The sequence below is a fragment of the Prunus dulcis genome, chromosome 7, assembly GCF_902201215.1.
Source record: "Prunus dulcis chromosome 7, ALMONDv2, whole genome shotgun sequence".
Taxonomy (NCBI): domain Eukaryota; kingdom Viridiplantae; phylum Streptophyta; class Magnoliopsida; order Rosales; family Rosaceae; genus Prunus; species Prunus dulcis.
Window position 1 is genome coordinate 14,488,764 of NC_047656.1, and position 12,507 is coordinate 14,501,270.

Genomic DNA, 12,507 nt, shown 5'->3' on the forward strand with positions numbered 1-12,507 from the left:
GTGGGCGGAGTTAAATCACAATGAAAAGCTTGATAGTGGTGGTAGGCAGAATTTCAATTTCGTGTGGTTGCACTGTGAATTGGACAAATCAGAACAAATCAGAGAGAAACAAAAGGACACGTCTCCATTAATAATTGAATTTCACCCGCCAACTCTATACGAAAAAGTTGACAATGCAATTGGCAAATTTGGAAAAATAAAAGTTGACAATGCAATTGGCAAATTTGGAAAAATAATGCCAGCCCATACTTCATGTCTTTTTATCATTTGTCCTCTTGCTTTAGAGCTATTCCACCGATGAGCTGAGCTCAAGGATGGAAAAAAAATAAAAAATAAAAATAAAAATCATGTTTCAGCGGTGAGTTCAAGTCCAGGTTGGGAGTGGGTCCCACGAAGTCGGGTTGGCTTGAAGACCAGTTTAGCTCGAGGTCGAGTCCGCGTGTTGTGACGTCAGCGCGACGCAATTTCCAACGGGCAAAAGCCACGTGTCAAGCCCCCAACGCTCCGATCTGCTTCTCCGAATCCAATCCAACGGCTGGCATTTTTTTGGCAATAAAATTATGGAAAAAATCACATGAATAGTGGCTGCCCTAGCTCCCCCCTTGCGGTGGCTAAGGGCAAATGGGTGGAGTTGCTCTTAGAGCAAGCTCAGCCTTGGCAAAAGGCCAAGTAATGCAGCTCCAACAAGTACATAATAGTCCAGATGAGGCGTGGGCTCTAACAAGCTCTAGCAGCCCCGAAGGCAAAAACAGTTCGAGTTGTTGCCTAAGGGCTATGACGTTAATGCTAACGTTAGAAATAAAAAGAAATTTAAAAAATTTAAAAAATACTTAAAAATACCAAAAAGTTTAGAATAAATTTTTTTATACATACCTAGCAATTTTTTAATATTATTAATATCATACATACAAATAAAATTAATCCTATGTGAATAGTAATTGCTCTTTGGTTGCCTTATATAGCAATGGGTTAAAAATAATAAAAATATTGCTAGAGCAGATACTATTTGCATGAACAGTAATTGACCTTATCTCCCCTTCCCTTTTGCTATGACAAATGGATGGAAGTGTTTTTATATACCTACTTATCATAAGCTGCCGATCAAGAAAGGCAAAGAGAGAGAGAGAGAGAGAGAGAGAGAGAGAGAGAGAGAGAGAGAGAGAGAGAGGTAAATGGAGAATCCGAAACACTTCGTTTTGGTTCATGGAATTTGCAATGGAGCATGGTGCTGGTACAAGCTTGTCACTCTCCTCCGGCACACCAGTCACCGTGTCACTGCCTTGGACCTTGGTGCTTCTGGGATCAACTCCAAGCAGCTACATGAGATCACTTCCGTTTGGGACTATGTCCAGCCATTGATGGAGTTCATGGCTTCTATTTCCCACGAGGAGAGGGTCATATTGGTTGGCCATAGTTATGGCGGCCTTCCTATATCTCTGGCCATGGAGAGCTTCCCTCAGAAGGTTTTGGCTGCTGTTTTTGTCACAGCCTATATGCCTCATTACAATTCTTCCCCTGGAGTTCTCATACAAGAAGTATAAAAAAAAAAACTTCTTACATTCTTACAAACTTCTTATTTTATCTATTGTGAATCTGCTTCAGATGCTCATTTCAATCTCTTTGTTTTGTTTTGTTTTTTTTTCATGTGATGGAAAACAAAGTACTTCAAAGGGACTCCAGTTGAATCATTATTGGATTGTGAGCTTAAGTTTGGCCAAAACCAGGAAAATCCACTAACCTCAGTTGTCTTTGGTCCACAATACATGGCAGAAAAATTGTTCCAGCTGTGCAAACCAGAGGCTAGTTTCTTATGCTGATTAATTTATAATGATGAAATGACTATATAATTAACAACAAAGTTGTATTTTAGTATTGAATTTACGTGTCTTTGCATGCAGGATCTGGAATTAGCTAAAATTTTGGTAAGGCCATCCGGGTTGTTCTTGGAAGACTTCATGACCAAAGAGTGCCAGCTAACAGAACCGAAGTTCGGGTCAGTAACTAAGATTTTTGTAGTGTGCGAAGGAGATGAAGTTGTCAAAGAAGAATTTCAACGGTGGATGATTGAGAATGGTCCGACTGCACAAGTGATACTGATTAGAGAAGCTGGTCATATGGTCATGCTCTCAAAGCCCGAACAACTCTGTGGATGCTTATGTGAAGTGGCTGAGAAAATATGGTAATGCTTGTTTTAAACCTTTCAATAAATCCAAAATCTGTTGGCTTTGTGGCCAGAGACTAGTTTGTTACAACTTTGTCTTTTGGCGAGTAGTGTCAAGCTATACCTATAATCATGTGGGTGCCGCCCCCAAGCTGGCAAGTAACTTAAAATTTTCCATTTAAGGGTTATGGATGTCGGTAAGAAAAGTTAAAATGGGAATTGCATCTGCTTTAGTTGTTTTGATACAAGTCGTACTAGCAGAGGCGGGAGCCACCACCCAGAAGAAGAATGATGAAGTGATGGAAAACCTTATCGTGAAAAGAATTGTGTGGTGGACACTGGACATTATATATTAGCCATGTTGTATTGTCTGTCTAATAATGCCTGCCCCCCCTCTTCTGTTTCCCATCTTCTTACTTAGGAAAAGGATGTTTTAGTTGGGCTTTAGCCCGGCCCATATCCGCCCCCTAACGCTAGTTGTGCACATAAGTTGCAAGAAAAACAAATTCCATGGAACTTGTCTACCTCTCCGATCTCTTCAATTTCTTTTCATTGGTTTGTCTGAAGTTGCATGCTGCTGACGTGCGTGGGTATGAAGAGTCATATTGGAACGCGTACGTACGTTATGTGAGAAAAAGAAGATAGGCAAATCTTTAAGATTCCATTTGGGCTGTTACAAGTCTCATTCTGAGTTCTTATATGGTCAATTCGAAGCATCTCAGTGAGGTCCTTTCTATTTTCCTTTTGTATGATTCCAGCAAGTGTCTGTTTGGCCATCATTAGGTTGGTGAGTATATCCCACGTGCACAAACATACGACTGATATACGGTTTGGGTCGATTCGATTTTGGACCCTAACTGACCAAGGAGAGGCCTGTCAGTAAGCCTAAAATCAAAATCGACAACAACCTAAAAAAAACATTGATTTGATTTAGACATCAATATGATGCATACCATAATCAAATAAAGGAGAAAAACTTCATTATTAGAAGTTGTGTATAATTATGTGTTTATCTTTCTTATTACGTGATTTTAAAAATAGGCATATAATCATATACAACCAAAGACGGATCTAAGATTTCGAACGAGGGTGGGCTAAATTTACTTTACGTACAAACCTACTAAAAATATAAGTGCATGCAATTGCCGATCCATGAATATTTGTTCAAAAATATAAGGCTAAATAAAGTACTTTTTTAGCATATTAAAATAAAGTAATTTAGTTATAACTAAAAATACAATAGAAGAGGGAGCTTATTACAAGCTAGAAGCTTGGAAGAGGTGTATAGCTATTGCTTTATGGAACTTGGGTTTGTAGTGAGAAGGAAATTAATTAATAAGAATGAAAGCATTCGCTGGGTTAGGTTTCATAAATTCAATCAAGTATATGTAATTTGAGCAAGTCATCATTAAGAACATCTTCAACCGATGAGTTAAATTCAATGTTGATGGATTTGACATCAAGCTGCTGGGCTTGGAAATTGACGCTAGAAAAAGGTGATGGCAAATGTTTTTTTATTTTATTTTAATGATGGTCTCCATCTCAATAGCAACTTCTTTAATTTTCTTCCATTTTTAAATTAACACGAGTTGTACCAACTTACACCAATTAGGTTGTATTACTTTCTTGAAATTTCTTCATATAATCACACAGAGACAGACTACTACTAGCTAGTATGCCCTGAATCATTTTCAAGAATATTTCTCAGCAATGTCTTGGAGGTCGGAGAAGAGCTCCACTGGTCTAGAGAGCATGACCATGTGATCAAAACCCTTAATCACTTTGACTTCATCTGGCGGATTGTTCTTGATCATAAAATTTTGCACATCCCACATTATTGCATGGTCTTGCTCGGCCACAATGAATACTCTAGGAACCGATCCATAATTCTCCTTGGTCAGCTTTATTTGATCAAAATCAAAGACGAGAGAAAATCTTACCAACGAGTAACCTAGTGTTAAATCCTGTCCATTAATAAATCACGAAACAAAAAGTTAAAAACAACCACACACACACACACCAAAAAAAAAAAAAAACTCACCTCTGGTTTCGAGAGCTGATAAAAGTTTGACGCCATGACCTTGGGCCCAAAGCGAAAGGTGGTTGCAGGATTTTTGGGTCCATTGTCATATCTATATTGAGTGTCCATATAGTCCAATCTTTTGTTAATCTGTACATTTTTCGAGCATATCGTTCGTTAATTACTCGCCAGGAGTCACAGAAAGAATTGAACAACAATGGATATGGTGCTGCGACTTGAGAGAGAGAAGAATATTAGTCATACCATATTTATTGTAGATGTGTGCTTGTGAATTCATTACCTCTGCAAATATAGTTGAATAACTCGAACTAAGACCAGACATGAAAGCCGTGGCATAAACCCCAGCAACAATTTTCTCAGGGAACCTCTCCATGAAAATAGATATAACAGCCCCAGTGATGCTGTGAGCCACAAGAATGACCCTCTCCTTTGGTGGCAAAGACACCATTAGCTTCGTCAACGGCTCAACATATTGCGACATCGAATGGAGTTGTTCCACCTGAATTGGGTTGATCCCAGATGCTCCCAAGTCTAGGGCTGTAACATTATGGCCTGAATGTTTCAATAAAGTTGCCACCTTATACCAAGACCATGCTGTCACGCTCCGGATCAGGGGTCGGCAAAAATCCAATTGCCAGTGTCGGGTGCGTGAGAAAATAAAAAAAAATTATTAAAAAAAAAAGCCGAAACAGTGGGTTTAAAATAAATTTCTCTTATAAAAATAGATCCAAAATCTTACAACTTTACAAGAAATAAATAAAGCTCTACTACTCTTATCTAATTTAGCCTCAATCGATTTAATCCTTGTCTTGCCCACTAATTCATTTGAAAAATTAAACAGGGTAAAGGGTGAGCAACCACAGCTCAGTAGCGACATGAGACCTTACCACAATAGATTGATATAACTAAATTATGTGACATGCAATCACACAACCAAATAATATCACATTAATAATAATGCATGAATGAACTTCAATTCTACCCAACCCGTTAATTTATATAATAGGGCAAGCAAATCTGCATGTCCCATACCATGCATTTTACCACTGTGATTCCGAATGCCCCATTATATAAAATAACACTCGTCTCAATTATCCCATAATTCCCCCTTTGCTAGTTATCTTGTCTAAACCATTGATCTCCAAGCCCAAATCACCCAATCGACAATTATACCGCCGATTTCCTAGTCTACTGTGCACACGGGCTCGCCTGGACTTGGTCCCTACAATGGTCAGACTCAACTACATAAAAGACTATTTCCATTACTCTCTTTTCCATAACTATTTTCTGTACCCAACAACTCCAACCAATTACCATGACATGATATAATTATGCCAACATTATTCAAATAGTTCACAATACATAAATATAGTATATCAAGAACATTATACAATATCACACATAATATAGAGCTCACGAAATTTAATTAGATCAATCTTTGTAAAAGGCCTTCAATGAATCCCTACCTCGTTTCCAAAGCATTGCTCTAATTTAAGAAAATGCAAGCTAAGCCTTATATCTCCTTCAAGAATTTCACTCTCACTCTCTCTCTCTCTCTCTCTCTCCGTGTTCAATTGCTATGCACATAATGTCCTATATATATAGGGAATATGTCGGCAGTGACTTCCTTCCTATTGGATGGTGTTTGGCGGTTTACAAATACTTACCATCCAAGTTATATTCATGTGGTGGTCTAGCTTTGCAGATAAGGTAGTTCCCAATTCCTCCAATCCTATACAACCTTTCTTGGTGAATTGACAGAGCTAGTATATAGCTATGCTTACTAAGCATTTGTTTTTCTTTGACACATACTACACTAACAATGACTAAGCATATCCATATATAATAGAATAAGATATTTATGTAATACACACATATATAANTATAATATAATAAATAAATAAATTAAATGGCAAAATATTAAGTCTTCAAACTATATACTTTTATAAATACGGGGTTTCACACATGCTCCGTGACCAGCTCCATGAATCAACACAAAATGCTTCTTCCCATTCGGGTTGGGTGGGGATGGCGATGAAGAACAGACCCTAGCCAAGAAAAAAAACAATAAAAGAAAAAATAGAAAAGACTTCTTCTCTTTGTCTCTGATGTGCTCCATTTTCCTTATCATTAACATCTTCTCCTTCCTTTGGTTTGCATTTGCTCTCGTCTCTTACTTGTATATAAATTATTCTTATTCTTACTTGTATACAATTTGGCATTTGAAAATGACTAGAGAGCTGTGTCTGCAACAATAGGGTTCAGAAGATTTGATCTTTCCTTCCAAGTTGCTAGCAAAGTCCTAATTTCTAACTACATTTTGGTCAAGGAGCAAACAGTACCATTAGCCAGTGCCGTGAGAAATTGGCACTTCAGCACCCTTTTCTCTTTGGGAAGACAAAACAAGCAAGGCGGCTGGCAAAACAGAGAACAGAGGAAGAAAATAGTCTATTTCTTCTGTATAGCCACAATTTCTTGCCTTTATCTGAACTCCTTACAAATACGGAGGGCGGCGGCTGCAAACTTCGTGACTTTAGTATAATAAAATTTGTTTGTACCATAACTGACCGAGCAACTAGCTAGGCTAGATCATTCGAGTGCCATGCTTTGAGAGGTCATCACCTTAGCCAAAGAAGCATCACCACAAATCACAAATCTAAGCAAAGCAAGAGGAGTCCCACATCGGAAAACTACAAGAGATGGAGACTCCCCCTCACCTATAAAAGAAGACTACTCTTTCCTTAGAAGGGGACTGGCTCTTGAGTACTCTCTCTTCTGGATCCATCTCTCGGCTGAGCTTCTCACTTGTTATCTCTATATTTGGGTATAATCCCCTTGTACAAATGTAAACAAACATTATCATAATGAGAACACCCTTCTCCGTGGACGTAGCCCATCATTCGGGTTAACCACGTATATCTTGTCTTCTATATGTTTATCGTTTGCCCAAATCCTCACACACTTGGTGAAGGTCCTCACCTTTATCCATCATCCATCACACCTCATCACTAAGTTGGACTCAACCTTGGCCTAACCATTTTGAGCATCAACAGTTTGGCGCCGTCTGTGGGAAATGACACCAAAGGTTCTTGTCGTTCTCCCATTCTTCCCTGCCCCTCGGCACCCTGTCATTATTCGGCATGAGCAATGCCTTCGGCACCTCGTCATCATGTGGCGCATGCGATGCCTTCGGCAAACCTCTCTGATTTGAGCGATGCCTACACACATCCTCACCACAAGATAAGATTTCTCTTCTTACATATAAATATTGTATACAAGCATGCAATATTTAAATAATTCATTGCACAATCCTATTCAACAATATGATTCATGAATATTGCATATGAATAATAGCCCAGATTCGGCCACTTTGCATGGCTTGCATGGCCAAACATTCCAATTCATCAACAGCATCACTTTGCATGGCCAAGGAGTATCACTTTGCAGGCTTCCAAATACTCACCTAAGCCATGAAATCAAACATGAAAGCTAATGAGGAGGAAATGGACGTGCATAAATCCAATTGGGACCCAGCACGCCCACAAGATTCAAAAGCGGAGCCCACGCTTTTATGACCAATGGGCAAGCTATCATCAATTCAATAACGTGCCCAGACCTCCAACTGATCGGCAATTCAATACTTTATGCCTCACAGCTGATGACAGCCCGTCATGGCTCCAAAACCTTCCAAACTTGCTGGAGTTGATTCATCTTCAGCTCACTCCGTCAAAACCTCTCGAGCTCACCACTTGCCGAAGCTGGGACTTGCGAACCCACAGAACCAAAACCGCTCCAAGTCCTCCTTACCGAAGCAAGACTAGCTCCCAAGGAGCACCCGAATTGCAGGCTTAGGCCCAATCCTTGCCGAACCCAGCTCCACCAGCTTTCACCCCTTGCCGAAACCACCAAGGTCTAATCCCGGCCCGGCTCCCTTGCCGAACGGCAAGGGTCATGCCCAGGTCCAATCTCATGCTAAGATTCTGACAAAATTGAAACAAAAGGGAACTTACAAAAACAGTAAAGGAAGCTTGCCGAAACAGCCCCAGTTGCAAGGCCCTCACTCTTTGCCGAAGGACCAGTCACAAAAATGTTCATTCTTCAAAAATTCCCAGCTCCAAGAAGCCCTTTGTCACAAAAAATTTTCCCTTGCCGAACGGCAAGGGCCATGCAGAGACTATGGAGGTTACCTTTCAGAAATCACCAAAACCGAACGCCCACTTTGGCTCCTTGCCGAACGAGATGAAGGTTCAGAATACCTCTCTTGGACACAACATATCAGGCCACAACGAAATTTACTCACCACACCCTTGCCGAACAGCAAGGGTTGAGCAAAGACCACACTTGCTGAATCTCAAGGACCACACAAATGGGCACAGCCAAAAATGGGTCTTCACCCCTCCACCCTGCCGAAGCAAGTTCACAACCGAAAGACCCAGCTCACATCTCCATAGCCAAGCCTTTCCTCCTTGCTGACAGCCCGAGGGGTTCCAAATCCTTTTTGAACAAAGCCTTGCCGAACGGCATGATTCGAGAACACAGAAAAACAAGGACGCAAGAATGTTACCAACGCTATGCAGGAACCGTACACACACGAACAGGTCACCCCCACCTTCAGCTCACGAACCCTTCACCAAAAAGTCACGCCATCCCTACCGTTCGGCAGGGACTGATGTCGAGCCGTCCAGCGCCCGCCCACAGGGACTGTTGTAGCAACTCCAGCTCTGGCCAAAATATCCACGCAGCCCGGCTTCACCCCCCTACCGCAACCTCAGGGACGTGCCCGATTGCTGAAGGACCAGCTTCTTCGCAACCGCCCCTGACAGGAGCCCCCAAAACTCACGGCACAGCCCAGCCTCGCCTCAGCACCCAACACCCTTGCCGAAGGAAATAAGAACCTAGCTCCGAAGGAAATAAGCTACTTCATGCCGAACGGCAGAGGCAGTGAATTTTTATTTATCCCTCACAATGCAAAACCCTGGCTCCTATTCTTTTCTCATTTGGCCAAGGCCCATCTCGGGTCCAACCCTCTCAAACTCGTTAGCCAAAACCACTTTGGTCTCTTGCCGAACGGCAAGGGCCATGAAAGAAACACCAACAAACCCACAAAGGCCTAGCTCCGGAGCACGAAAAATAAATAAATAAATAAATAAATAATGCACATATGCATTTCTTCCCATCAGCACCCTCGTGCCTTCGGCATCCCTTTTGCCTCCGACACCCCCGGGCCTAAGCACATTGTGTAAGAACCCAAAACAAAATATCAAAAAGAAAGAAAATATCTTAAAAAGGTAAGGCAAATATCTTTTAGCGAAATGACCAAATTGCCCTTGCATATTTTAATAGGGAAAAATTTGACTTTTTAATCGGGAAAGAATTTGGGAATTTTGCCTACGCAATTGCGTAGAGCGCGGCGAAAGGAGTTCGTGGACACGGAGTAGACCCGAATCGGAGCCGTAACGAAGAAGTTATGGTCTAAAAATCACGAGGGGCAAAATGATAATTTGGTCAAAAAGTCAGATATTTATATCACTCTCTCTCCTCTCCCCCGTCAGCCCTCTCTCTCTCCTCCCGCAGCCAAACCGCCCGCGACCTCCACCCATTCAACTCGTCGCCACGGCCACCATACTTGGAACCGATCTCCGCCGTGGGTACCGTTGGAACCGTGACTCGACCGCCGTTCTTTTCCGACCAACACCAGCCTCGGGGGTGCCGGAATCTGGCCGGAAAACCATGATTTCCGACGATGGTTCGTCCGAATGCCACCCGAACTTCCAGCTCAGATTTCTCCTCCGTTTCTCCACCAAATCGATCGAGTAAGGTATGGTTTTTGACCTATTTTTCGTGCTCTAGCTGATGGGTATATGGGCTTTGATCGATTTTAGCGTTAAGGGGTTCGATTTACGACTTGAAGTTTGGCCGAAACTTCGGCCGCTCGAAACTACCATTTCCGGTCACTTTTTGGGGGTGGTCCAAGAACAAAAGTGACTCCAAATGGGGTGTTTTACCTAGGGTAGGAGTTTGGAGTCTTGGTTCCGAGATTTTTCGGCCACCCGGTATCGCTTTGGACACCCAAAGCTGCCCGCGCGTGCTGGAGCGCGTGGGCGAGGGTACTGATATAATTCTGTGCAGATTTGTGACCCTCGTGTCGTCACGAGCGTGTGGGATTTCGCGGATCTCGATTCGGAGTCCGTTTGAGCCCCGAACGAATTTTCCATATCGCGCGATCCGTGAGTGCTGTGTCGTTAAATAGTCGGATCGAGCTGAATTTTGGATATGTCGGTCTACGTGATTTCAGGATCACGTAGAATTCGACGGATTGCGAATCGGAGTCCCGGATACTCCGAAATCGCGAACCCTGGGGCTAGGGTTTGAGTTTTAAGCGATAACGCGATTTTGGCCAATCCGACCGTCCGATTCGGACCAAATTCGCAGAACATGGTTCCCGTTGTGTGAGAAACCTTCAGGGAAATCCAGATTGGCCATCGGAGATTGTGGACCCAACGGGTCCCGGGTCGGCCGATCTGACAGTTATCGCTTAGCTGAGTATCGGACCTCCCAAAACTGGTCCAACTGTCCGAAAAGGCTAATGTGGGCATAAGAGTATTTTGTAAATTGAAAAGCACGTATTTCTAGGAGCCGGGGGCAGGGTGTTTAGTTGAAATTCGTTTTATTTCAGCAGCTTATTAATTTAATCTTTCGGGGTAATCAGGCACCAGGAGCCCGACAGGATTTTAAAAGGAGACCTCCGAGGGATCGAAGTAGCTCGGACCATCTGTGAGTGGACCTTCTTTCATAAATCAGATTTCATGAATGAATTGATGTGCTTTTATATGAATTGATGTGCTTTTATATAAAATAGATTTTATAAATGATTTTATCTACATGAGTTTTATAAATGAGTTTATTTGAGTAAGTTTCTTCATTCAGTCTTTGAGTAAGTTTTAATACGATTTTGAATATGAGCAGTACAGTAATAATGCTATAAGTCGGTGCTGCTTATTTACCAGTTACAGAAACAGAGTTTGAGTTTTGAATCAGTTAAGACCGCAGCACGACTTGAGTTTTACAGTTATTATTCAGATATTTCTTTTTAAAAGGACATTATTTTAAAACCACCTCGTACCCGTTTTTCTTTATGGTGATTACCCAGAGTCGGACCGATGTCTACGGACATCCAGTCTGATTATAGTTCAGTCAGTGCACTTGACTTGCCTCACGAGTTTCGGGGACGCTCGGACCGTGAGTGCCAGGATTTGCGGCTCGGCAGACTTGGTGTCCCGAGACCTGCCAGGATTGCGGCTCGGCTGACTTTATGTCCCCGAGACCTGCCAGGATTGCGGATCAGGCTGACTACGGTCCCCTGCATCCTGCCAGAGCGACTCGAGTTGACTTGGTGTCATCGAGGAATCTGCCGGCGGGACAGGCTGATCATAGTCCCCTGATTTCGCCAGTTTGCGGCTCGGGTAAGTCTGTGTGACGCCCGAGACCCTGCCAGGGAATTGACGGAAATGACAGGGGTACATACCGGTGGTATTTTCAAAGGATTCTGAGTTTCTTTATTAAATGTTGATTTTCAGCTATTATAAATCAGTTTTTCTGATTTTTCGGACATAGATCCCTTTATATTTATTCAGTTATGAAAGGTCTGAGTACAGAGTTTTTATACGCGTTTGATTTCAGTACTTTTATGAAAGCTTTGAATTCAGTGGTTTTTGTATGAAACTTTCGAGCTTGAATATGACTGATATAGAATGCCTTGAATTGACTATGCGTGATGTAGAAAGTAAGTATTCAGTTTTATTTAGTTAAATTTTTTTTTTTTACAATGGGGGATATTATGTTTATGAGAATTGCTTTGAAGAACATTATTTTTGGTCCACTCACATTTTTTTCAAACTGTTTTTCGCCCCCAGGCCATAGAGGTACGCGGGATCCACCACCGGGCCAATCATAGCTTCCGCACCACCAAGTAAGGTAGCGTTGTAGAAAATCCTTTAAACCCTGAGAACTTGAGAATATGCTCTGATATCCAGTTGAAAATTTGGTGTTTAGAATCGAATTGATTACTAGAAACATTCTGGCAGTTGGGTGAAAATATTTGAGATTGTTGACAGATGAAAAATTTTGGGATTGATCAAAATACAGAGGAGACTCTGCCGAATTTTCGGCAGAAGTCTAAGGAAATTTAAAGAGAAATTGAAGTAAGAAGGGTAAAAAGGTCATTTGTGCCCGACATTCGCCAGGTGTCGGACACGTACAGGACTTGGCTCGAATTCCAAAGTGGAAATTGGGTCGGGTCCTTTCA

At 41.9% G+C, this 12,507-nt stretch overlaps 2 protein-coding genes across 2 annotated transcripts in view; one reads left to right on the top strand and one right to left on the bottom strand.

Annotated features, from left to right (window-relative positions):
• The first annotated feature begins 1,110 nt into the window (after positions 1–1,110).
• Positions 1,111–2,685, top strand: LOC117634942 (methylesterase 10-like). Its single transcript, XM_034369229.1, has 3 exons — positions 1,111–1,535; positions 1,662–1,799; positions 1,899–2,685. The coding sequence occupies exons 1-3, from the start codon at positions 1,173–1,175 to the stop codon at positions 2,181–2,183; spliced, it is 786 nt and encodes a 261-aa protein (XP_034225120.1). The 5' UTR covers positions 1,111–1,172; the 3' UTR covers positions 2,184–2,685.
• Positions 2,686–3,852: 1,167 nt separating this feature from the next.
• Positions 3,853–12,507, bottom strand: part of LOC117635620 (salicylic acid-binding protein 2-like) — an 11,854-nt gene continuing 3,199 nt past the window's right edge. The window contains exons 2-4 of the mRNA XM_034369955.1: positions 4,483–4,779; positions 4,203–4,331; positions 3,853–4,125 (exon numbers count right to left, since the gene is read on the bottom strand). Of these exons, the coding sequence (XP_034225846.1) occupies positions 3,853–4,125; positions 4,203–4,331; positions 4,483–4,779 (699 nt within the window). The remainder of the gene's footprint in view (positions 4,126–4,202; positions 4,332–4,482; positions 4,780–12,507) is intronic.

Bases quoted from the DNA above. Each gene is read 5' to 3' on its own strand.
- LOC117634942 (XM_034369229.1), top strand. From the start codon at position 1,173: ATGGAGAATCCGAAACACTTCGTTTTGGTTCATGGAATTTGCAATGGA. The intron at 1,536-1,661 runs GTATAAAAAAAA...TGGAAAACAAAG, and splicing joins CTGGAGTTCTCATACAAGAA to TACTTCAAAGGGACTCCAGT. The intron at 1,800-1,898 runs GCTAGTTTCTTA...CTTTGCATGCAG, and splicing joins TCCAGCTGTGCAAACCAGAG to GATCTGGAATTAGCTAAAAT.